Source organism: Meriones unguiculatus, chromosome 18, assembly GCF_030254825.1.
Source record: "Meriones unguiculatus strain TT.TT164.6M chromosome 18, Bangor_MerUng_6.1, whole genome shotgun sequence".
Classification (NCBI taxonomy): domain Eukaryota; kingdom Metazoa; phylum Chordata; class Mammalia; order Rodentia; family Muridae; genus Meriones; species Meriones unguiculatus.
The window spans coordinates 77,001,326-77,027,088 of NC_083365.1; the positions used below are offsets into that span (position 1 = coordinate 77,001,326).

The window sequence follows — 25,763 nt, forward strand, 5'->3', positions numbered from 1 at the left end:
AGGTCAAAAGCAGGGAGTGGGAAGAAGCCCATCAGTGAAAATAATTAGAGAGAAAAATCCTACAAACAGACTTCTTCATGCTGGGAGTAAAGCCAGTTACATTAAGGTTGGTTGTGAGAAACCTCTGACTCAGCTGGGCATTGTCCCTCCTCTGACCCTATATAACATGGTTTGGATAGTTGTCCCATTTGCCCAGCCATGGCCAAGGGTCAAAGTGCTTCCCTATTCCCCTCCTGGAATGAAGACTCATGCCATCCCCCATTCCGATGACCTCCCTCCCCCCACTGCCTGCCAGGAAACAAGGTCACTCACTTCTCCAGCTTGTGGATCTGCTCCTCATTGTAGATGAGTCCTGAAGGAAGCAGATGGGAATGATGTCACCACTCAATCACTCAGCAACGAAGTTAAAAAGATGAAGGCAGCCTAGGGTGGGGGCTATTTTATGGAATCTCAGGTCTGGGAGAGCCAGGAGGGGATGAGGAAATGGAGCATCAAGTAACTATGACATTATTGTTGTGATCGAATGACTGGTTATGATTTAGGGACAAAGGAGCTAAGGAGAAATGCTATGGGGCTCCAGAGGGAGGCAAACCCTCTGTGTGTGTGTGTGTGCGCACGCGCGCGTGCGTGCGCCGCACATCAGAACCTGGGAAATGCTGCACACAGGGAATGCTGGGTGAAATGGTCCTCAAAGGTGCTAAGGAGCTGTGACCCTACATCCACTACCCTTTCCACCTGGCATCCCCAGGGTGACTCACAGGTAGGTCACTACCTTCTATCCATCCCTCTCACCCCAGAAACTATTTTCAGAAGGAACAACTTGGTTAGACATATCCTTGCTTGCATGAAGCTACCACCTGAAGACTTAAAAGGTCATGCACTGAGGGGAGACTGCCTCCTGCTGGCCTTTGAGGATGTAGGTCCCCTGAGTGGTAATCCCGAGGTTATGAGCAGTGGCTCTCAACCTGTGCGCCGCTACCTCTTTGGGGATGACTGACCCCTTTCATATGGGTCACCTAAGACCATTGGAAAACACAGATATTTAAATATAATTACAATTATGAAGTAGCAACAAAATAATTTTATGGTTGGGGTCACTACAATGTGGGGAACTGTATTAAAGGGCTGTAGCATTAGGAAGGTTGAGGACCACTGATTAAGAAACTGATTTGCCCTTCCACTTTCTCATTCCAGTGTAGGCATAAAATTATTGTATAACTCAAATGCTCATTTCTGTAACCCCCATATCTAGTTGCAATTCTTGTTCTGAAAATCTCCTGTCTTAGTGTTGTGTAAACACTGCTCTCCAATTGTCCCCTGATATGCCAATAAAGTAGCTTACAGCCAATCACTGACCAGGGAAAAGGTGTCAGCCAGGGGAGAAGTTAGAGGAGGAAATGGGGGATTCAGCCATGGAAGAGGTCCAGAAAACATCAGGAGAGGAGTTGGAGTAGGGAAAGCCACAAAGTGCAAGTATCTAGGGAATTTACTCTGGAAAGAAGCCAGATTAGTTTAGAGGGTTAAGAATACAGTCATAACTGCTCAGAAATTGTGTTGTGAGGCTTATTATTAAACAAATAGAGTCTAAGTTATTTGTGTGATAGCCAGGTTAAGAGAGAAAAACAGTTTTATAAAAATAACCTTAACACCCCAGTGGCAGGATCCACTTCCTGAGCCTGAACTTGTGAAGGCCAAGGGACCTGATCATGCCCCAGCCCTTTCTCCTACTACCAGGCAGCTGTGTGCAAGTGACTTGGCTTGTGTAATGGTCACATGCACACATGGATGCCTATGCGGATCACGGGAGAGTGACCTGAAGACCTTCAAGCAGCCTTCCAGAATGGCATCACATAACACTCCAGGTGCTGGCCATTATTCCTGTTTTCAACACAGTGCTTTGAAAGAGCAGTAAATATGGAAACTCTTGAGGCTGTAAAATGGGATGGTTAAAAAAGCCTGGACCTAGCATAAGTGACCTAACAACCCATTCTGTGCCTCAGTTTCCTATAAAACAAGAAAACTGTGATGCATGGAAGATTGTTGTTGTTTGTTTGTTTTTGAGACAGGTTCTCTCTACATAGCTTTGGTTGGCCTCAAATTCACTATGTAGACCAGGCTGACCTGAAACTCACAGATATCCACCTGTCTCTCCCTCCTGAGCTCTGGGATCAAAGCTGTGCACCACCACGCTAGGCAGTGCATATATGTTTTTGTTTTGTTTTTTAAAATAAGCACTATAACTCAAGGCCCTACTGAGTCCTTAGGTTGGTACCTAACTAGGTGATACTTCAAAACTTAGGTGGCAGGATTATGGTGTTCCAGACATGGAGGTAGACCAACCTTCTCCTGAAACCACAGCACTGGCCAGCTAGGTACCCTTAGTTGAGCCCTAGGTTCTGCTGCTCCCTGAGACAGGAGGGCTTGCCTTCCCCATGTCTTCTGAGGTCAGACTCCAAGGGAAGCCAAAAGCCAAAGGAGAGAGGACATGTTCTGTAGATCTCTATGTCCTCATTGATGACTGCCAGACACAAGTGGCTATGGAGTACCTGGCATGTGGCCATGGTGATTGAAGACCTGGATTCTTAATTGAATGTATTCAATTAATGTAAAATTCAAAACTGAAGCAGGGTGAAATGTCTTTTCCACTAAATACAGCTTTTTAATTTTGTTACAACTTATAACATTTACTGAACACTCATCTTCTAGGTGGAGACATAAAGTATAAAATACACAACATGGGCTTCTGAAAATTTAGCATGAAAAGGCACATAGAACATCTCTTTAGTGGTTTTTTTTTATATTGAGTATATGCCAAAATAACATTAGGATATATTGACTTCAATAAAATATATTAAATTAATTTTGCCTGCTTTTTTTTTTTAAATTGGCTGTGAGAAAACTTAAGTTACACATGTGGCTAGAAATTATGTTTCTTGTGACAGTGCTTTATAGCTTACCCTGGGGCCAGAAGAGCATTAGGCAATGAGAAAGGCATGGAAATGTTTGGAGCATAGGGCAGGGGCAGAGTGAGCTCTGACATATTAGCTCCCTAGATAACTGGGGTTTTTATATCCAGGCTTCCCCAGCTCCATCCCCACCCCTTCCCAGGTTCAAACTTCACCTTGTTTACTCCACTCTCATCCAGCTCAGGCAAGCAGGTTTCCATTCCTAAGTCTGTGAAGTATTGTTCCTGCCCAGATGGTCTTTGTGGACATTTAAAGATAACGTAATAAATCTCTCAGTCCAGGAATTCTAAAGGGAATTTCTTCTGATTCCACGTTCCCAGACAAACTGACTCTTTTTTTTAATTTTTTATTTAACTTTTATTAATTACACTTTATTCATTTTGTATCCCCCCCATAAGCCCCTCCCTCCTCCCCTCCTGGTTCCGCCTCCCCCCCCTTTCTGCATGCATGCCCCTCCCCAAGTCCACTGATAGGGGAGGTCCTCCTCTCCTTCTTTCTGATCTTAGTCTATCAGTTCTCATCAGAAGTGGCTGCATTGTCAGGGTTCTAGGTTATCTCCATGAATAGTCCTTGGTTGGAGTATGAGTCTTTGGGAAGTTCCCTGTGTTCAAATTTTCTTGTTCTGTTGCTCTCCTTGTGGAGTTCCTGTTCTCTCCAGCTCTTACTATTTCCCACTTCTTACATAAAATTCCATTCACTCTGCCTGACAGTTGGCCATCAGGCTCAGCATCTGCTTTGACAGTCTGCACTGCAGAGGCTTTCAGAGGCCCTCTGTGGCATGTTCCGAGGTTGGTTCCTGTTTTCTTCTTCTGGCTTTCAGAGGCCCTCTGTAGCAGGTTCCTAGGTTGTTTCCTGTTTTCTTTTTCTTCTAATGTCCATCCTCTTTGCCTTTCAGGGTGGGGATTGAACATTTTAGTTAGGGTCCTCTCTTTTGCTTAGTTTGTTTAGATGTACAGATTTTAGTGGGTTTATTCTATGTTGTATGTTTATATGAGTGAGTATATACCGTGTGTGTCTTTTTGCTTCTGGGACAACTCACTCAGGATGATCATTTCCAGGTCCTACCATTTACCTGAAAATTTCATGATTTCATTATTTTTCATTGCTGAGTAATACTCCATTGTATAGATGTACCACAGTTTCTGCATCCATTCTTCAGTTGAGGGGCATCTGGGATGTTTCCAGCTTCTGGCTATTACAAATAAAGGTGCTACAAACATGGTTGAGCAAATGTCCTTTTTGTGTACTTGAGCCTCTTTTGGATATATACCTAGGAGTGGTATGGCTGGATCTTGAGGAAACACTGTTTGAAAAAGCACCATATTGATTTCCAGAGTGGTTGTACAACTTTACATTCCCACCAGTAGTGGGGAAGGGTTCCCCTTTCTCCACAACCTCTCCAGCATGTGTTGTCACTTGAGTTTATGATCTTGGCCATTCTGATGGGTGTAAGGTGAAATCTCAGGGTTGTTTTGATTTGCATTTCCCTAATGGCTAATGAGGTTGAGCATTTCTTTAAGTGCTTCTCTGCCATTCAGTATTCCTCTACAGAGAATTCTCTGTTTAGCTCTGTTCCCCATTTTTTAAGTGGATTACTTGGTTTGCTGCTTTTCAGTTTCTTTAGTTCTTTATATATACTGGATATGAGTCCTCTGTCAGATAAAGGGTTGGTGATGATTCTTTCCCAATCTGTAGGCAGTCACTTTGTTTTGATGATGGTGTCCTTTGCTTTACAGAAGCTTTTCAGTTTCATGAGGTCCCATTTATTGATTATTGCTCTCAGAGCCTGTGCTGTTAGTGTTCTGTTCAGGAAGTTTTCTCCTGTACCAATGAGTTCTAGGATATTCCCCACTTTTTTTTTTCTAGGCGATTTAATGTGTCTGGTTTTATGTTGAGGTCTTTGATCCACTTGGACTTTAGTTTTGTGCAGGGTGATAAGTATGGATCTATTTTCATTTTTCTACATGTAGACATCCAGTTGGACCAGCACCGTTTGCTGAAGATGCTATCTTTTTTCCATTGTATGGTTTTGGCATCTTTGTAAAAAATCAGGTGTCCGTAAGTGTGTGGGTTTATTTCTGGGTCTTCTGTTCAGTTCCATTGATCCAGCATTCTGTTTCTATGCCAGTACCATGCAGTTTTTATAACTGTTGCTCTATAGTACAGCTTGAGATCAGGGATGGAGATACCACCAGAAGATCTTTTATTGTAGAGGATTGTTTTATTGTAGAGGATTGCAATTCTGGGTTTCTTGTTACTCCATACGAAGTTGAGAATTTTTCTTTCCAGGTCTGTAAAGAATTGTGTTGGCAATTTGATGGGAATTGCATTATATCTGTAGATTGCTTTTGGTAAGATGGCCATTTTTACTATGTTAATCCTGCCAAGCCATGAGCTTGGGAGATCTTTCCATCTTCTTATATCTTCTAATTCTTTCTTCAGAGACTTGAAATTTTTTTCATACAAGTCTTTGACTTGCTTGGTTAGGGTTACACCAAGGTACTTTATGTCATTTGTGCCTATTGTGAAGGGTGTTGCTTCTCGAATTTCTTTCTCAGCCCTTTTGTCTTTTGTATACAGGAGGGCTACTGATTTTTTTTTTTTTTTTGAGTTAATTTTGTATCCGGCCACTTTGCTGAAGGTGTTTATCAGCTGTAGGAGTTCCCTGGTAGAGTTTTTGGGGTCACTCATATATACTATCATATCATCTGCAAATAGTGATAATTTGACTTCTTCCTTTCCAATCTGTATCCCCTTGATCTCCTTCAACTGTCTTATTGCTCTAGCAAGGACTTCCAGCACTATGTTGAAGAGATATGGAGAGAGTGGGCAGCCTTGTCTTGTCCCTGATTTCAGTGGGATTGCTTTAAGTTTCTCTCTGTTCAGTTTGATGTTGGCTATAGGCTTGCTGTATATCGCCTTTACTATGTTTAGATATGTGCCTTGTATCCCTGATCTCTCCAATACTTTAAACATGAATGGATGTTGGATTTTGTCAAATGCTTTTTCAGCATCTAGGGAGATTATCATGTGGTTTTTTTTTCTTTCAGTTTGTTAATATGGTGGATCACATTGATGGATTTCCGTATATTGAACCACCCCTGCATACCTGGGATGAAGCCTACTTGGTCATAGTGGATAATATCTTTGATGTGTTCTTGGATTTGGTTTGCAAGTATTTTGTTAAGTATTTTCACATCAATGTTCATAAGGGAGATTGGCCTGAAATTCTCTTTCTTTGTTGAGTCTTTGTGAGGTTTAGGTACCAAGGTGACTGTGGCTTCATAGAATGAGTATGGTAATGTTTCTTCTGTTTCTATTTTGTGGAATAGTTTGAAGAGAATTGGAGTTAGCTCTTCTTTGAAGGTCTGGTAGAATTCTGCGCTCTAGCCATCCGGTCCTGAGCTTTTTTTGGATGGGAGAAATCCAGCAGTGGGGCAGCTGTCTTGAGAACTTCTATGGGTAAGAGGAGAGCCCCCCCCCCCCGCCTAACAAAGACCACAGCTACTATTCAGGTCTATACACCTGAGGTGAGCAGTGGCAATTCCTGAGAAACACTGGCCATACAGTGACCATACCCAAAAAGCAGAGGACTCCTTCAGGAAAAATAATCTTCCGGCCAAGGGGATTCTCCCTACCTCAGCACTCCAAGAAGCACAGAAACTAACAGCCAACACCTAAAACAGCCCAATGGGTAGAGGTCAGCGTAAAAGCTCAACCAATAAAAGACAGAGCAATATGGCATCTCCAGAACCCAGCCATTCAGGGGCAAACAGCCCTGGACAACGCAGCATAATAGAAAATCAAGAAGATGACCTTACATCTATGCTGATGAAGAGGATAATAGAGGAAATAAATAAAATACGTAAAGAATTAGAGGAAGATAAAACCAAACAGATCATGGCTATCTGTAAAGAAATGGAGGAAGTTAAAGACAAGCAGATTATGGCCATCCGTGAAGAAATATGGGAAGATGCAGCCAAACAGTTTGCGGCCTTCAGAGAAGAAATAATTAAATCACTGAAAGAAATAAAAGAAACAGAGTTGAAGGAACTAAAAGAAAAACAGGGAAATACAATCAGACAGGTGAAGGAAGTAAACAAAACAAATCAAGACCTGAAGATAGAACTGGAAAAATTAAAGAAAACACAAATGGAGGAAATAATGGAGAGGAAGAATTTAGGGAAGAAAACAGGAACTACAGAGGTAAGCATAACCAACAGACTACAAGAGATGGAAGAAAGAATCTCAGGTGTAGAAGATACAATGGAAGAAATTGATGTATCTGTCAAAGAAAATGTTAAATCCAAAAAATTCCTGACACAGACCGTCCAAGAAATCTAAGCCAATACAAAACCTAAGTATAATAGGTATAGAGGAAAAAGAAGACTCCCTTCTCCAAGGCCCAGAAAATATTTTCAACAAAATCATTGAAGAAAATTTCCCCAAGTTAAAGGAGAGGCCAATAAGAATACATGAGGCCTACAGAACACCCAACAAATTTGACCAGAAAAGAAAATCTTCCTGCCACATAATAATCAAAACAGTAAGTATACAGAACAAAGAAAAAATGCTAAAAGCTGCAAGGGAAAAAGGCCAAGTTAACATATAATGGCAAACCCATTAGAATCACACCTGACTTTTCAACAGAGACTATGAAAGCTAGAAGGGCCTGGATGGATACCATGCAGACCCTAAGAGAACACAGATGTCAGCCCGGGCTACTATACCCTGCAAAACTCTCAGTCCTCATAGACTGAGAAAACAAGATATTCAATGACAAAAACAAATTTCAATAATACCTACACACAAATCCAGCATTACAGAAGACACTGGAAGGGAAAATACAACCCAAGAAAATTAGCTTCTGTCAAGAAAACACAGGAAATAATTAACCTTACTACAGTAAAACAAAAAGCAACCATGCACACAACCTCATGACCACAGACAACATCAAAATCAAAGGATCTAACAGCCACTGGTCATTAATCTCTCTCAATATCAATGGACTCAACTCTCCAGTAAAAAGACACAGATTAACAGAATGGATACGTAAACCCAGCAATCTGTTGCATACAAGAAACACACCTAAGGCACAAAGATAGACATTACCTGAGGGTAAAAGGTTGGAAGATGACTTTCCAAGCAAATAGACCCAAGAAACAAGCAGGAGTAGCCATTCTAATATCTGATAAAATAGACTTTCAACCAAAATTAATCAAAAGAGATGGGGAAGGACACTTCATACTCATCAAGGGAAAATTCCACCAGGAAGACATCACAATCCTGAACATCTATGCCCCAAATACAAGAGCACCCACATTTGTAAAAGAAACATTGATAAAATTTAAACCACATATATATCCCACACATTAATAGTGGGAGACTTCAACACCCCACTCTCAACAAAGGACAGGTCAACAAAACAGAAATTAAACAAAGAAACAATAACTCTGACAGAGGTCATGAATCAAATGGACCTCACAGACGTTTACAGAACTTTATACCCAAACACAAAAGAATTTACCTTCTTCTCAGCACCTCATGGAACCTTCTCCAAAATAGACCATATAGTTGGTCACAAAGCAAGCCTCAACAGATACAAGAAGATTGAAATAATCCCTTGTATCTTGTCTGATCACCATGGAATAAAGCTGGACCTCAACAACAAAATAGCAAAAAGCCTACACATACATGGAAACTGAACAACTTGTTACTAAATGACAGCTGGGTCAGGGAAGAAATAAAGAAAGAAATTAAAGTCTTCCTAGAACTCAATGAAAATGAAGACACAACATACCCAAACTTGTGGGACACAATGAAAGCAGTGCTAAGAGGAAAGTTCATAGAACTAAGTGCCTTCAAGAAGAAATTCAAGACAGCTCATTCAAGCAACTTAATGGCCCATTTAAAAACCCTAGAAAAAGAAGAAGCAGACACACCAAAAAGGAGTAGACGGCTGGAAATAATCAAACTCAGGGCTAAAATCAATCAATTAGAAACAAATAAAACAATTCAAAGAATCAATGAAACCAAGAGCTGGTTCTTTGAGAAAATCAACAAGATCGACAAACCCTTAGCCAAGCTAACTAAAAGGCAGAGAGACACCACCCAAATCAACAAAATTAGAAATGAAAAGGGGGACATAACTACAGACACTGAGGAAATCCAAACAATCATTAGGACTTACTTCAAAAGTCTATATGCCACAAAATTTGAAAATCTAAATGAAATGGACAATTTTCTTGATCGATTTGACTTACCAAAGCTGAACCAGGACCAGGTAAATCAATTAAATAGTCCTATATCCCCCAAAGAAATAGAAGCGGTCATCAAACTGACTCTTTTGATGGCCAAAAAAAATAGTGGAGGGGCTGGAGAGATGGTTCTGTGAGGCAGTGCTACTGTACATTGTGGAAACCAGAGTTCAGCTCTTCAGCACCCATGAAAACGCTGGGCAGGTATGGTGGCCATCTTAGAGTCAAAGTGCCAAAACCAAACCAATTGAAAGACACAGGAGACAGGAGACTACTTCTTTTTTTTTTCTTTTTTTATTTTCATTTTTAATTAAATTTTTATTTTTTAATATTAGTTACAGTTTATTAACTTTATATCGCAGCTGTATCCAGCTCCCTCATTCCCTCCCAATCCTACCTACCCTCCCTCATCTTCTCCCTACCCCTTTCCAAGTCCACTGATAGGGGAGGACCTCCTCCCTTTTCATCTGACCCTAGCTTATCAAGTATCTTCAGGCCTGGCTACAAAGTCCTCCTCTAATTTCTTTTTAAATTTTTATTTATTTGTTTGTTTTCTTGTTTGCATCTATATATATTTTTTTCAATGCAGTTTATTCAGGAACCTTGAACAATCATCTGACCCTGGGGAAAGCCAGCCCACAGCTTAAATAGCCTCTGGGTAGCCAACCCCAACATGCCACGTGGGCAATGCAGATAGGTCCACATACATGGAAGCAAGCCAGATCCTCAGCCTTAGCCAAATGTGGAGTTGTTTGTGACAGAGAACAGGAAGGTGGAAGGCGGAAACCAGCTCCATCTTTAAGGCACGGCATTACGCAGCTCTCTACAGTTCCCCCTTTTTGTTTTAGACGCATCAGGCAAGAGTAGAGGTCTGATCTCTGATATTAGAAATAAATTGGGACTTTGTACCGATGTTCATTTAGGTGTCATCCACCCAAAGAGCATCAGACCCGTCCAATACCTTTTTCTCAGAGGCGGGACCTGGGGCATCAACCCGCATGCAATCAGACTTGCTCTTCTCTAGGTCGAAAGCGGCTGACCCTGAGTGCAGTTCTTAGCCTCGCATCCTGAGCATAACATTTTAGCTTTTTATGGTAGCCAACCATGCTTGGGGAGACTGTCCTGCTTCAATGGCTGTAAAGGCCTGAAGGAGACTACTTCTTAAAGTACCCTTCAAGATAAGGAGTTCCTTATCAGGCCCATTTCCACATTACCCAAGCTCCTGCTCACTATATTCTGCATCTATGTCCCCTGAGCTTCTCTCATGACAATACATGTGACCTGCAGGCAACATGCAGGCAGAGACTCTCCTGCTTTGGGCCAGCTTCATCCTGGTTCTTGGTAGTATTATACACTTGGTGAAACCCCCAACAAAAATGGGTAGATGGAAGGAGAAAGGGAGGGAAGGCTCCTAGTTATTGGCTCTCTCCAAAGCTCATCGGGCCTCATCCTAGATTTCTTGAACTGTTTGTAGATGAAGCACATCTTGTCCAAACAACACTGGATCTTCTGGATACTGTGGGCAGAAAGCAGGAAGACTCAAACACCACAGTGTTAGGAACTGGAAGGTGTTCTGTAAGCTGGCTCCTTGCAGAAGAGTAAGCCTCGGAGTAGGGTGTGGTGTGGTCTGGGAATGGAGGACACTGGCTCATCTCTAGGCTGATATAGATAACGTATATCAAGCCTTCTTCTCTATTCCAGATCTCTCCTTCCCTTCCTTCTCCTTCCCCCCAGCAGGTGAGACAGAGAGTCTGCATTGGGGAAAAGAGCCTATATTCGAAATACACCCAATACTTACTCCATAGAAGAAAACAACAACCCTAGCTGAAACAGTAATGAACCTATGGTACTGTGGAGGGAGGGTTGGGGTGGGAGGTGATCTCTCAAGAGCCTTGCCAGTCTGGGGTTTAAAGTCATTGCTGCCCTTTTCTCTTGCTTTTCACACTGGGTACAACCATTCCCTTTAGGGTACTGGGGTGTCCTACTCCCTTCAGGCTACTGGGGTATCCCTCCTTACCCTTGGAACTATTTGGCTCCACTTCCTCCCAGAGGTCCCTAGGTGAGCATCACCTCAGGCATTTCTGGATTTGGGCAAAGTGCAAGCTTGTTTCCAGGGGCTCAGGCAGACCCCTGCTGCCCTTCTGAGAAGCTGCAGTGGAGGATGAGATTGGCTGAGATGTGTCTAGAGCCGTGGTTTCACATATATCAACTTGGAGTTGCCTTGTGGTTTCAGAAAGGCACCTCAGTGCACATGGAGGGTTTGTGGAGCATACCAGTGGAGTGGGGTGCAGGCACCTAATCCAATGCACTTGAACTATCTACCATAAGAGTTAGGTGTGGTGCACACACCTTTAATCTCAAGTGCTCATGAAGCTAAGGCAGGTGGACCTCTAGACATCTACATAGTGAGTTCTGGGCCAGTCACAGTTACACAGTGAGGCCGTGTCTCAGAAAACAATAGAAATAAAAATTTCACCATAGATGAGTCAGAGTACACAAGACTGTATTAATTTTAGACTAGGTTCTGCTAAGAAAGATCTAAGAAAACCTTGTAATTCTCAAAGATGTTTGAACTGAGGACATTAGACATTAGACCTGTAGACACTTCAACTGCCATGGTCACAGTGGGACAAGGCAGGCTATGACTCTGCATTCAGTAGCTTGTGGATAGGTAAGCATTTTGTGTGTGTGTGAAGAACAGTAATAGGAGTCTTAAAAGCTGTTAAGTGAAGAGCTGGAGAGATAGCTCAGTGGTTTAGAAGACTTGTTGCTCTTCTAGAGGACATGGGTTCAATTCCTAAACAGTGGTTTGCAACTGTCTATAGCTCCAGTTCCAGGAGATCTGATGCCATCTTCTGACCTCTGGTGGTGCATGTATGTGGTATATAGACATAAATGCATGCAAAATACCCCCCCTACCGTACACACATACAAAATAATAAATTAAAATAATTTTTGTTTGTTTTTTTGAGATGGGTTTCTCTGTGTAGTTCTAGCTGTCCTAGAACTTGCTCTGTAGACCAGGCTGGGCTCAAAGTCACAGAGATCCACCTGCCTCTGCCTCCCTAGGTTTTGAGATTATCTATCAGTCTCTATCTATATCTATTTACATCTATCTATCTATCTATCTATCTATCTATCTATCTATCTATCTACCAGTCTATCAATCATGTGGTACTGGGAATTGAACCTGATGGCCTGCCACTATGCTACAGCCCAGGCACAATAAACAAACAAACAAATAAATATTAAACCTCTGTCTCCTGCAAGCTCTGGAGGTTCGGTGGATCTGACCTGAAGCTCACGTCAGGGGAAATGAGCCTCACAGATTGAGCCTTCTCTCTCAGTGCCACTGTTTGGCAGACTCAGTGAGATGCTCTAAGTGAGAGGACCTACTTGCAGACACACCAGAAGAAAGGGAGCCAAACTTTCCAGCAGAGCTACAGTGTCTGCTGTGACTCCTTGTTATTCCAGCAACCAGTTAGGGCAGGACCCAGGTTCTCATTCCTGAGGTTGGTCTCAGGAGAGGGCCTGACTCTTTCTTAGATTCTCCTCCCACACCCTACTATCCTGTCCCTGAAGAGAGCAATCAAGATGACTCAGAGAAAGCCTTGGGGACCACTGTGCACCTCCCAGCTTCGTCACACAGATGATGGAAATGCCACAGACCTTCTGTGGTCCTCATGAATTTGATCCTGGTCCTTTAAAAGCTCTCCACCCAGGCAGTTCAGGCTCATTTGGGTTTCTATAACATTGTGGGAACATCTAGAGAGGACCTCTGAGCACTGTGGAGCCAAAAGAGAGAATTCTGTGGGGTCCTTAAATCAAGGCTATGCTGGGCAGTCTGCAGGCCTGCTCTTCCCACCCCGTGTTTCTAAAGCTCTGCCCTCCTGGTTAACTCACAGCCTGAAGCTTGGACCTCAGCTCTGTGGCCTCCTTTAGTTCCTAGAAGTGAGGTTTCCTGGTACCACTGTTGAACCTGAGAAAAGGAAGGATAAGGCTGTTTTGGGGGGCTTAGGAATTGGGTGAAGGGTAGTGAGCTCTGTACCCACACATTGGGCACAGCTTCTTTGTGACAGTCTTGTCAGCTTTCTGAGGGTTTGACACAGGAGAACCAACTTGACATGGGCCCTAGACACCATGGTTGTAATATTGTTGAGCACTGTAAAGAATAAAAGTTGAAGTAGATTGAAACACCGGGATTCATGAAAAAACCTACAAGCCTAAAATGCAAGGTAGCTATTGGTAAACCCCTTGTTAAAAAGTTCTATAACTGAATAGAATGAAGTTCTTCTCAGTAGAAATTGTTTTTCTTAGCTGGGCTTAGTGGTGCATGCCTGTAATCCCAGCACTCAGGGAGGCAGAGGCAAATGGATCTCTGTGAGTTCGAGGCCAGCCTGGTCAACAGAGTGAATCCAGGACAGCCAAGGCTACACACAGAGAAACGCTGTCTCAAAAAACTAAGAAAGAAACTATTTCTTGGCAACCAATAACACATTGATGGGAGGGTACTAGTTCATAGTCCAAGACTTGGAACATTAGCATCTCACTGCCCCAGTGAAGTGATTGAGACTGACCTCAATTAACAATGATTGAAAGGTGGACATTTTCAAGTTGACAAAGTAACACTACCCTGGTTCTTTTGCAGGAAAAATATTCCTACATAGCAGAGGAATCTCATGGCTACTATGTGCGTCATGTACATTAGGAATTACCCAGCTTGGTCTATGGTGTTCTAACACAAGATGCTTAACTTGAATCCAACAGTCCATGGAACCCTGAACTTACCAAAGATCATAGAGAGGAAGAAGAAACTAAATGACAGCAGGAAGTCCTATGAAGCTGAGGGTGGGGCCATGAACTGGGAACCTCAAATGAGCCAGTGGCAGGAAAAGAAAGGGAGGAAACAAACTGAAACTGAAGGAACAAAACTATCAGACACAAAATGTGGTTCTGGACTGGTTCCCAGTTTGGACACAACAAGCTTTAAAAAGAAATTGTAGGGCAGTTATGATAGAAAATTCCCAATCATGATGGGTACAGAGCAGATGTGAATGTACTGGCAGAAGAGAGCTCACTAGCTGAGAAAAGCAGGTTATAAAACACCAAGGAACAAAAAGGTGGTGACAGTTTATTCTCACACAGAGACTAATGGAGAAAGGAGGGACCAAAGTGTGGTGACCACTGTCAGGTGGGAGGTGCCTCTCTACTTCCTGGCTTCCTACTAGCATATATACTTTTTTTAAAAAGCTTTTTTTCCTAGTTTTTATTAAATTTTTTTATATAATATATTTTGATCATGTTTTTCCTTTCTCATAACTCGGACCCTTTCTATATTTCCTACCCACCAACTTTATATTCTTTTTCTCTCCTCAAAAAAAAAAAAATCAAAACAAAAAAAAAAACCAGTAAGAGAAAATCAAATATAGTCATACCCTATTCTTTCCCCAAAACAGCAACCATGGATTCATTTTGTGTTGGCCAAGTACTCCTGGCCATGGGGTCTGCTGTGGAAGTAGTTGTTATACCCAGTGATACGCCATTGAAGAAAACTTATTTTCCCTTTGCCAGTAGGTATCAATTGCAAATAGCTTTTTGATTATGCATAGAACCCGGTGTCCACTTTCCTGTCTAGCATATATTCTCTTTATTTTTCTCTTTTATTTTCCTTCCTTCCTTCCTTCCTTCCTTCCTTCCTTCCTTCCTTCCTTTCTTTCTTTCTTTCTTTCTTTCTTTCTTTCTTTCTTTCTTTCTTTTTCTTTTTTTTTGTAGGGTCTCTTTATATAGTCCTGGCTGTCCTGAAACTTGCTTGCTATGACAAGGCCTCAGACTCAGAGAGATCCCCTTGCCTCTGCCTCCTGAGTGCTAGGATCAAAAATCATGTGCCACTGTGCCCAGCCAGCATAGTCTTTACATGATAACAATTACAGAGAGAATTCTGTATCTTTTTGCTTGGAAATGCAGAGTCAGGGAAGGAAGGGAGAGGTGAGCAGAGTCTCAGGAGTCAGCTGGAGGTTACAGGAAGGCAGCAATACTGCATTGCTTTATCCACTAGAGAACTCTGGGGGCCTTGCAGTGTTTAGCACATAGCAGTTATCCCATGTGTGACTGTTGACTTGTTGAGGGAGTCAATGTGTATTGTTGGGGCTTGGGGAGTAGGGAAACCTTAAGGTTGCTGAGGTTTTGAATATCTGTTTTGAATATCTGTCTTGATGTCCAAATATTCCTCTAGTCAGAGACCCTCGGGACAAAGGCTAGGAAGCCTGCCTTGCCAAGAAAGCACACTGAAGAAAGGAAAGATGACCAGCTGGGAAGGAAATAACACTCTGATACCATCATCAAAGGTGATATTTCACTCATTAAAATTCCCCATTCCACTGTAGAGGGAGTTGGTGGCCACAGAACTTATACTCCAAGGCTTGGAGGAATCTACAGTAGGAAAGAATGGGATTGCAAAGTACTAGATCAGGGGCTTTAGATATTGGCCAGAGGCCCAGGCAGGAAAACGTACTGACCAGCCTGTGGTCCCTTACAAACCTCTCTGCCCACGTTCTTTTCTGTTCTATCCTCCTCCAAACACCTGACACTCCTGGCCTCAGAGCCTGGGAGCCAGAGTGGAGATCCTGTCTAGCTGACAACCTGCCTCCTCCCACAACCCATCAGTCCAGGGCAGACAGACACCCCACATCTTCCTCTGCATGCCTCTCCCCAGACTGAGTACCCACAAAGGATCACCAGTGGTCATTCTCTTGGTACCAACCTCTCTCTAAGTGGACCCTCCAGACTCCATGTCTTCCCCATCCATATCTCTAACTTCAATCCAGGACATTTGCCTCACAACATTCCTTCCATGCCCCTACCAACCTACGCTTTCTGGGCTTAAAACCTTGGTGACTTGGCTCCCTTTCCCAGGCTCATGTGCCAAGGAAAGATTGAGTGCACCAAGGCAGTAGGACCCTTCTGAGGGATAGATGCCACATCCTACCCTTAGATGCCATCTCTGTGACCTGCCAAGGACACTGGATAGAGAATGTCCAATAAGGGTGCTTCAGAAGGCTTCCACCCTCTGTCACTATTTGAAGAGACTCAGCCACAGTGGGTTCCAGTTCTGTCACCTGCAAACACTTTTTCCCCTTTATCTCATCATTACCTCATCATTGGTTTTTACAAAGCTCTGGACACAGACATCCAGCCCACTCTTGGAAACTCCCTGCACTTTTGAGGGAAAGGCTCAGTTTTTCAGGGTGGGCTGGGGGAAGGGGGTGGGATTTCAGGCACTTTGTCACAGCTTGATGGGAAAAGCTTCCCTGGGCTAAAGAACTCTCATCTCTCATGACCTCCACACTATGCCTCTCAGGATTTAAGGTATGTTCATTTCTCAACAGCATCCTGGCCCATGGATTCCTTTTTTATCTCCCTGTCCTTCACTAACTTATCTTCTTCCTTCCCAGGCTCTCTTTCTACCTCAGAAGGCAAGGACAAGAGGAAGACCGACCGAGACTAAATAAGAGCAAAAGCTGCAGAGGCTGAAACAATCTGGATTTTCCTCAGTGTGCAGAGACAATACCTGGGAATGAGTCCCTCCCTTTTATTCTCCCTGGGGCTTGGCACAGAATGAATGTTTTGAATCATTCAATGTCCTAGTAAATTAAGACCCTACCTGGGGTAGGAGGCCTGCTCTTTCTGGGGTACAAGAGGGTATTTCGTTTCGGGGAGCTGGGAGGCTGCCCTTCTTGGGGTAAGGGACTGCCCTGGAGCCCAGGGAGGCAATGCCCCCAAGGATTTCTTCCTGCAGGAGGCAGTACTAGGCCGGGATGGAGACGCCTTTGGGAAGAAAGGATATAAATGATAGGGTGCGAGTACTACTGTTGCAGAAGGTGAGGACTCTGTGTGGGGGAGGGCTGCTGCACTGCAGGGGTGAGGAGCAGAGAGGAGAGCTGAGGGACTCAGTCGGCTCTGGCAGCACACCCACCTTTCAGAGCCCCGACTGCTGCTGAGGAGGAGAAGGGCTGTCCGTGTGACCTCTAGTGTCTGCTGGCACGTGTTCTGAAGCACCTCCCTGTGTGAGAGCAGTCCAAGTCAGGGTCACGTCGACCAGAGGGCACTGTGCATGTAGGCATAGCCTTACAGAGGGCCAAAAGAGGTCTGGGTGGGTGTGTTATGCTCTGCCCCCAGCCCTCCACAGTACTCACAGGACCCAGCATAACCCTTGAAGCATCAATGCCTGCCCATCCAGCAGGACCCACGCCAGCCACAGGGCCTGGTAGCCAGCTCCCAGCACCCCCTGAAACATACAGATAGGCGGGATCAGTCCTTCCTCCTGTCAAACCCCTTTCTGCCTTCTGAGGGTGGCCCCTCACCTTAGCTGTGCTGTAATCTACCTGTAGGTCGACCTTGAGGACGAACTTTGGGATGTCCAGAGCAGCTGCAGACAAAGACTCTGTTTGAGAAGTCTGCTTCTATGGACTGGGTCAACTCTGAGGCCATCTTTTCTTATTCCCAGCTCACAGTCACCCCTAGTTGCTGATTTCCCACCTAAAGCTGTCCTTGCAAATCTTGACCCTGTGGATCTTCAAAGTCTCAGTTCTTTACTGCCACCTTGTGGTCATTTCAAGAACTACATCCTAAAGCTCAAAGCCCTGCCTTTACATCCAGCAGATCCCTATTCTCTTGCAAGGTTAAAGGCTCCCCCGCGCCCCCAGAGGAGGACTACGCATGATCCAAAGGAGAAGGAATATTACTTCTAGAAATCAAGGAAAAAGCAAATCTCTGAGCCTCTGTCCACCTGCCCTTCTCTCCTGCAGCCTGGACTCACACTTCTTCCAACTCAAACTACACAAGATACTCCCCACCAATGGTAGAAATTGTTGAGGCCTTAAATGTCTCCAAATGCCCAATCTCTGTTGGAGGATTGGGGCCACACAAGGAAGTCTAGTGACCAGCTCAACTCACATGGCAACTCAGAGGCATGCATAGAATTAAAACCCAAATTCAATTCACTTCTACTCCGTGGGCCAGGGAAACAAGACACGCCCTGGGTTGTAAACCCACAGACTCTAGAGGAGACTGCTTCAAGTGTTAAAGATTCAGCCTGAGTGGCCTACGTATGGTCTCTGAAGGCCAGCCCCTTGGGTGTATCACTGGCCATACTGAACAGAGTCAGAGGGCTGCTGGCAATTCTGTGGGCCACGTGCTGTGCTGAGAGGCTTGGCTCAAGGACACAGGGGTGACCCTCAAAGAGATACTCCTGTTGTTTGGGGGCCACGTTGGTCTGCTCACATACAGCCTCCAAAAAGATGGAAATCCTAGACATGTGAGAGAAGGGAAGTGTCAGGAGGCACCATGTGGGAGGGCTCAACTTTTCTGGGGAAGGGTTGGGGAAGGGTGTGTGTGTGGTATTTTCATCAGAAATGGAGAGGGAAAGAACAGAGTTCATGCAAAATGGGAAGAGGGTCCAGAGTTCCAATGCCTAACCTCTGCCTTTGTGCCCAATCCTGCTATACCCTTGTTAAAACTCTCCTGACCCCATACAGTGCTCCAGGTGTTAGAGGACATGCTAACCCCAGCTCGTGGGCTGAGGCAGGAGGATGGAGAGTATGTCAGGTGGGGCTACATGGCAAGATCCTATCTCAAACAGCAAAGACCAAGAATTTAGTGAGTAAAGGGGTTCTATGAACAAAAAATCACAAACCTGGGAACTAGAGTGTCCCACCTCTGAGACTGACAGTGCAAGCACTGGGAAGAGTACGAAGTCTGGAACACAAACAAGGAAGTCTGTTCAACTTGGACTTGATGGAAATGCTTTTTGGGAGAAGCACCCTTGGACCCACAGCACTGCTTAAACAAGGGAGGGAGGCTCTCTTCCCTCTCTCTGTTGTTTCCACTCACGTGTTTTGGGCATGGATGTAGACATGATGCAAGACCACCTGGGGCAGGGAGAAGACATGGATGATGGTTTGCTGCAGGATGTCACTGCAAAGAACTGATTGAAGCCCCAGCACTTAGCCTGTTCTATCTCCAGGATGTTGGCTAGGATGGGCACTAGCTGGCTCTGCAGCCCCTACACATACAAAATATGAGGACCTGAGCATCCAAATAGAACTCCACATGCTACAGAAGAAGAGTGGAGGGCCCCAGAGCTCTGCTGAGATAGCCTGGACATCTGGACTCAGCAGAGGGAGGTGCCCACTTCCATGGACAGTCTGCAGGTGACGGGGCTATAGTTCCACTCCAGGGGCCCCATCTTCCTGCCTCTGAGTCCCTGAAATGGCCCCGGCTGGCTTCTCTGTGGTGATTCTATACCTGTAGTGGGGTAAAATCAGGTTTTTAGTACCCCACTCATTCATCAAACTTTCCCATCCATCCACCATACTTTAGGAAACAATAAACTCCAAACAGAGCATAGTCCATGTCACCCAGCCACTGTGAGGAAGGCTGGAAAATGAAATTGTTGCATCCTGGCTCCCACCTCTGCCCAGCCAAGTTCCTTGCTTTAGGCAGAGCCCTTCTCACTGTCACTGTGGCTATACCAGGTCCAGCCACCTTCACATTCGTGCCATACTGAGCTCAGCACCACACATTTTCTCCTCACTTTTCTAACTGCCCCTCCAGTCTATCCTTCCCCAATAGCCCATTCCATTCCAACTTTCCTCCTTGTCCCTAAACCTGGTTTCATACAGGTTGTCCCAGGACCAAGGGTGCATGACATGCTTCCTTATGACACAGTGATAAGAAAAACAACCACAACAACTCAGATGTCTTTCATTTATTACAAGATGGAGAAGAGAAGAGCAGCTAACCATAGATCAGCTCTGAGAAAACCAAAGACAATTTCACTTCCTGACCATATGCTGAAAGCTTGCCTTAGATCCTAGCACTTCAGACCTCCAAGGCCATTGTGCCCCTCTTCTCTATAACCCCTGCAGACCATTAACTGCAACCAGAGTAAAGACAAGTACTTTTTGTGGACTGCTCTGCCACTCTGAAGCCCTCTCCTCTTAACTGCCTTTTACCTACAGCCATTGTAAACTTCTGCTTTTCTTCCCCAAGATTTATTTATAATGAACTCTCAGCACTAGGTCCAGTAGATATTTTCCAATTGTCCTACAGCTAGAACCATGGGAACTTGTCTCAAGACTTGGTACTTTTTTTTTTTTTTTTTTCTGTGCAGCATCAGTTATAACTCAGTAGATCCTTGTATCACAGGGCTCCTCATTTCACTGGTTTGTCACTACTTTACATCTCTTTTGTTCTGGGCAGTACATCATGGCAGCCCCTGTCTTCAGCTCCTCCTATAAGTCAACGAGAGACACTAGGAAGACCCTGGACCTGGGTTCCAGCTCTGTCTTCACCCCTGCAGTTTCTGTAACTTCGTAGGCATCCTTGAGCCTTGGTGGAGATGTGGTGAGCTAGGAATGGGGCCAGGGCTAGAGGGAACACTGATCTAAGACAAGGAGATATGAATGTTCTCTACCAAGTCAGGGCTGTGAGGCTGTGCTTCTGGTTTGATTAAAAGTGGTTCTAAAAGAATCAAGGGAGGGCCTGGGGGCCAGAGGTGCAGCAGGGTTCCATGGGGGAAGGGCCAGGTGCCTGCTCAGGGCCTGTCCCCTTCATTCCCTGTCCCATAGCCCACCGTACATGATCTCCTTGTTGTGCCAGGGCCCACCAAAGGGGATGTAGGGCAGACTACCAGTGGCTGCATGGTACAGGGTCACCACAATACTCTAGAGATTCACAGTCATCCCGAACGCCTTTTGCTGGGGTTTGCAAAGCACTGCCCGCTCATACATGTCAGGGTGCTATGGGAGAAAGGCAGAGAGCAGCCATGGAGGAACAGTGTGGGCACTCCTAGGGTATCTTCAGGAGGCACATTAGCTTGGGGCAGAGGGTCTCCAACATGTCACTTACTAGGTACTCTTCTGTACCATAGACAGAAACAAACTTCTCATCATCGTCCAGCTTCTGGGCAGCCCCGAAGTCAGACAGCTTATAGATGTTCTACCCCTCCTTCCCCATCAGGCGCATGATATTCACGGTGGACAATGCCCGTTCTCCCGCAGGTGGTTCATGCCAGCCACTGGAGACAGACAGAGCACTGATAGCTTGGCCACTCATCTAATGTTTGTCCTGATGAAGATTCTTTCCTTGGATCCAAGTAGACAGGGAGTTGCCATAGGGAGCTCAAGGGCACAGGGAAAAAAAGAAAAAAACAAAAAAACAACAAAACAACAAAAACTGGAGACCAGGGATAACCCCCAGGGCAAAGAAAGGACATTCCAAGCTAGAGAAATGGGTCATTGGTAAAGTGCACTGGATGCTCTTCCAGATGACCCTGGTTCGATTCCCAGCCCCCACAGGTCATCTTGCAACTGGAACTCCAGTTCCAGGTGATCCAGCGCCCTCTTCTGGCCTCTGCAGGCACCAGTCACATATATAGACAGGCAAAACACCCATATACATAAAGTAAAAATAATTTAATAAAAATTTAAGGGGTGGAGATATGGTTCAGTTAAGAGCACTTTCCACTTTTCCTGAGAACCTGAGTTCAGTTTCCAGCACCCACAGGATGGCTCATGGTCATCTGTAACTCCAGGTTCAGGGGATCTGAAACCTTCTTCTGACCTCTGAGGGTACCAGGCATACACACTGCACACCTACATACATGTAGGCAAAACACTCATAAACATAAAATAAATAATTTAAAATTTAAAAATAAATAGAAGGAAGGGGTCCCAAGGACATTAGAATATCAGACTCAGATTCTTTGGGGAGCCCAGGGCACATTCTCCATTTTATTATTTATTTGTGGTCAAACATATCCAACAAAATTTATCATTTAAAATTCTTTGTTTTGGATATGTTTCACAATGTAGCCCAGGCTACCATGGAATTCCTGATCGGCCTGCCTCAGCCTCCGCAGTGTGCAACCAGGCCCTTCAATTTAACAGTTTTTAAGCACACAGTGGCTTTAAGCACATTAACACTATCATGCAAACCAACACTCGTCTCCTTTCCAGATGAAGCTCCACACCCACTAACCAGCGCTCCTTACTCTGTGCTTCCAGTGCCGCGCATGTTCAACGTCCTACCTCTGTGTCCAGCAACCTGACTACCTTAAGTGTCCCAGTCAAGTGTGGTCTTTGCCCTTCTGTGGCTAGTACATCCCTCAGCAAAGTGTTCTTAAGTTTCATCCACATTGCCATGTGTGTTAGAATTCCCTCTGTACAGTTATACTCCACCACCTGCAGGCACCACAATGTATTATCCAAAGTGTTTGGCCGTTTCATCATTTGACTACTGTGACTGATGCTACCTGCCTTCAACACTGGAAAACAATTGTTTTAGAATTGTCTTCCTACAGCTTTGAGCTGAATCAAACACGTGGGTCTTCCTAGCCCATCTCTCTGCCTCAGGCCCACTAGGTGCCTACCAGATGATCACACTTGTCCTGGTCTTTGCCCATGTAGAGAGCCTGAGCCTGGGGGACAGGGCATGGCTCACCAACACAGCGCAGTACCACCAGGAACTCCTCCTCAGGAAGCCCAAAGGTGTTCTCAGGGTTTTCCAGCACACTCAGCAGGCTCCCACTGGAGCAATAATCCATCACCAGCACCTTCTGCTGGCTGCTTCCTGGTGCACAGGACAGGAGGTGGCTTGGGGAGGAGAGGACTTCTCACTTCTGCCTGTCAGGAGGTTGTTTTCCTAGAGCCTACAGCCTCATTCCTGGGTCCCAGCTTCTAGCTTGGCCTTATTGCTGTACCCATCTCAGACACAGGAACCAACCCAAGGCTACCTTTCCTAAGAGCCCTCTCTGAGTATATATTGATTCTCCCTTTCCTTTTTCAATGATTTCCCCATGTGATCCCACACCCTTGAGTTCTTCGACAGCCCTTCCAACACCTCCACCCCTCCCACAAATGCTTCTGGACTGATGATGAGCATGGCTTGCCTCTCTCTGGATTGCAAAGGTCAAGAGCTCCTTCTCTGAACAAGTAGATGACCCACTGTTTCCTCCACAGCGAACAGCTTGACGATGTTCTGATGATTCAGTTTCCCCAGGATTTCAGGCTCCCTCACTTGCACCTCAGGGGGCTGCCAGTAGCTGGTTGAATTGAAGACCTTTAAAGCAACCACTTCCCCCGATTTCTAGCATGTGGGCGCAGGGTGAGAATCAACATGGAGGCCACACAGGTTCTACCCATGCTAGGGAGCTGCTATCCTCCCTTCTCTTTAATCTCTCTCCTAACCCAGCCCCAGAGGAGAGAAGCAGGGGATGGATGGGCTTACATTCCCTACTCAGAGGGCTGGAGCAGCACTTGGAAGTGACACACCTGCTATCCCACAGGAAATGACTTGTGTTACTGCTCATTTTGCCATAGATAAGAACCGCCCAGGCTGTCTACTCTGCCACTGGTTCCTGAGCACAGAGTGTGTTCTGACACAGCTCTGCAGCCTCTATAAAACAAACCCAAACAGGCCTAACCTCCCAGCCCTGCTCTTCCTAGATCCCACTTGCTGTCACCTCCCCTTCTGTCTTGTTCCCTAGTGCCAACATGTCTCTGAAAGAGGCACCATTCCAATAATTGTTTCCAGTATCCCATACCTCAGCCCAAACCTATGTAGTCCTTTCCCATCAGAAAGGAAAGAGAGTCCTGGGACCCTGTCCACCTACATAGAATCTTAATGACCAATATAGGTCTAGCTCTAGGACATAAAGGAGCCTGAGGACAGAGTTGCTACTACCTTGTTTCAGGCCTTGTACACACCAGCAGTGGCCCCCTGCCCTAGAAGGTCATCAGTGTGCCAAAGGTAATTAGTTGTACTCTGCATCTCACGGCCTTGGCTAACTTCCATCTGGGAAACAAACAAACAAACAAGTACGTGGGGGTCCAAAGTCCCATGCCTGACCTGCAATAGATACTGTTGGTGAGCCATCAGCTCCCAAGACCATCCCATAAAGAGCTCCATGTGGCCATGCACAAGCAAGGAGGCTGGAGAAGTGGTGGCACAGGAAGCCAAAAAAGCCAAACTGTAGCAGGAGGGTCCTACTGGGTCCCAAGCTTGCCTCTGTTCTACCTGTGCCCTGGTCCCTTCCAGTACCCTTCAGAGGTAGGCCAGTCTACAGGAACAAACCTTTCTGTATCACCTCTTTTAGGCACTAGGGACTCAAGAGTTTCTACATCCCGGCCTGGGATTGTCCCAGGAAGCAGACTCACTGCAGGAGGAAGGGCCCTGGGTCAGCAGGGGTCAGGCAGAGGCAGTCACACCACCACAAATATCCAGGATTGCAACATGAGCCTGAAACTCTCATCTTCACACCCCTCCTCTCTGCTTTTGTGACCCCTAACTTCCTACTGCTAGAAGCTAACAGCTGCTCACCAGGCAGGCAGGTCTCGCTTACTGCTTTACCAGAAGGACTGGGGCTGCAGGAAAGCCAGCTAAGAAGGAAGGATGGGAGGAGAAGGGAGGGGTAGGTAATGGAGGAGAGCTTGGGAGGATCTAGGACCATCAAAGGCAAGGGCTCAAAAGCTCTGGGGGAAGATTTGAAACCCTCCACAACTCTGCTCCCCATTTTTGCTCTCATCCTGTTCTCTCCAAAATCTGGTTCCTCTAAAGCAACTGGTTTTAGAAAATATAACCTCAGAAGTTACACTCACCGCCTGTCTGCAAAATAGGGCCACAGCTGGCCTTTTGGGATTCCTGAAGGCAGGAGCCTAAGAAGGGCCACCACCCCTAAAATGCTTTGAAATAAAGTTGCATTAGGCAGGGCCTCTTTCTGCTCTAGCAGCTCACTGTTTCTCAAACCAAAGGTGGTTCAACTTTGCACTTTCTGTCTGTATTATTTTTTTAAAGACAGAGTAGCCCAGATACCTTCACTGGTATTGAAGATGATCTTGAACCTCTGTCTCTCATTCCCAAATGTTTGAATTATAGGTGTGTACCATTATTCCCTATTGACTTGGTACTGGGGACTGAACCCTTGACTTCGTGCATGCTAGGCAAGCACTCTACAAACTGAGTGAGCTAGATCCCAGCTTGTAGTCTATTTTGAAAGTGTAAATCTTGGAGAATGTCAGCTTTTGAGCCAGAAGCCACTTGAAGAGTTCAGTAGTCACATCCTAGTTTCAGACACTGCACTCATGTTTGCATTATGCAAAAGTAAGGGTGCTGATGAGATCTTTTGAAGGCAATGTGAATGAGTTGCCCAAGTTTCTTCCATATGGCTGAAAAATCAGCCCCTGCTCAGACAGGGAATGCTGAAATGGAGGTCAAGGTCCCAGCCCAGGTGATCTGGGGGCAAGAGATTATATCACCTTCATAACTCTACCCATGCCGGTCCTTAACCAAGCCCTGGTGCTGGGGCAAAATACAGCTGAAGTCAGGGAGATGGGCAGTGAGATGCATATGATCCTGGGTTCGGTGTCTAGAAACTCTGAATATGACACATCTGGGTCTCCTCTGAACCCCCTGCCCCAAGCTCTTTCTGTACATAGAAGATGCAGCACAGCAGCCTCCAGTGAGTCAATACCAGCCTTCCTGT

General features: G+C 45.2%; 1 protein-coding gene across 1 annotated transcript in view; it reads right to left on the minus strand.

The window, feature by feature from the left end:
* The window catches only part of Ikbke (inhibitor of nuclear factor kappa B kinase subunit epsilon), a 29,067-nt gene extending 5,015 nt beyond the window's left edge, over nt 1-24,052 (minus strand). Inside the window, 19 exon segments of the mRNA XM_021640136.2 lie at nt 50-59; nt 309-355; nt 10,666-10,739; nt 12,893-13,008; nt 13,127-13,202; nt 17,196-17,282; nt 17,416-17,507; nt 17,584-17,648; nt 18,332-18,528; nt 19,112-19,199; nt 19,202-19,283; nt 19,413-19,463; nt 19,465-19,525; nt 20,861-21,021; nt 21,131-21,267; nt 21,270-21,299; nt 22,724-22,852; nt 23,224-23,368; nt 23,966-24,052. Coding sequence (XP_021495811.1) covers nt 50-59; nt 309-355; nt 10,666-10,739; nt 12,893-13,008; nt 13,127-13,202; nt 17,196-17,282; nt 17,416-17,507; nt 17,584-17,648; nt 18,332-18,528; nt 19,112-19,199; nt 19,202-19,283; nt 19,413-19,463; nt 19,465-19,525; nt 20,861-21,021; nt 21,131-21,267; nt 21,270-21,299; nt 22,724-22,852; nt 23,224-23,368; nt 23,966-24,052 — 1,735 coding nt within the window.
* Between the last annotated feature and the right edge of the window lie 1,711 nt (nt 24,053-25,763).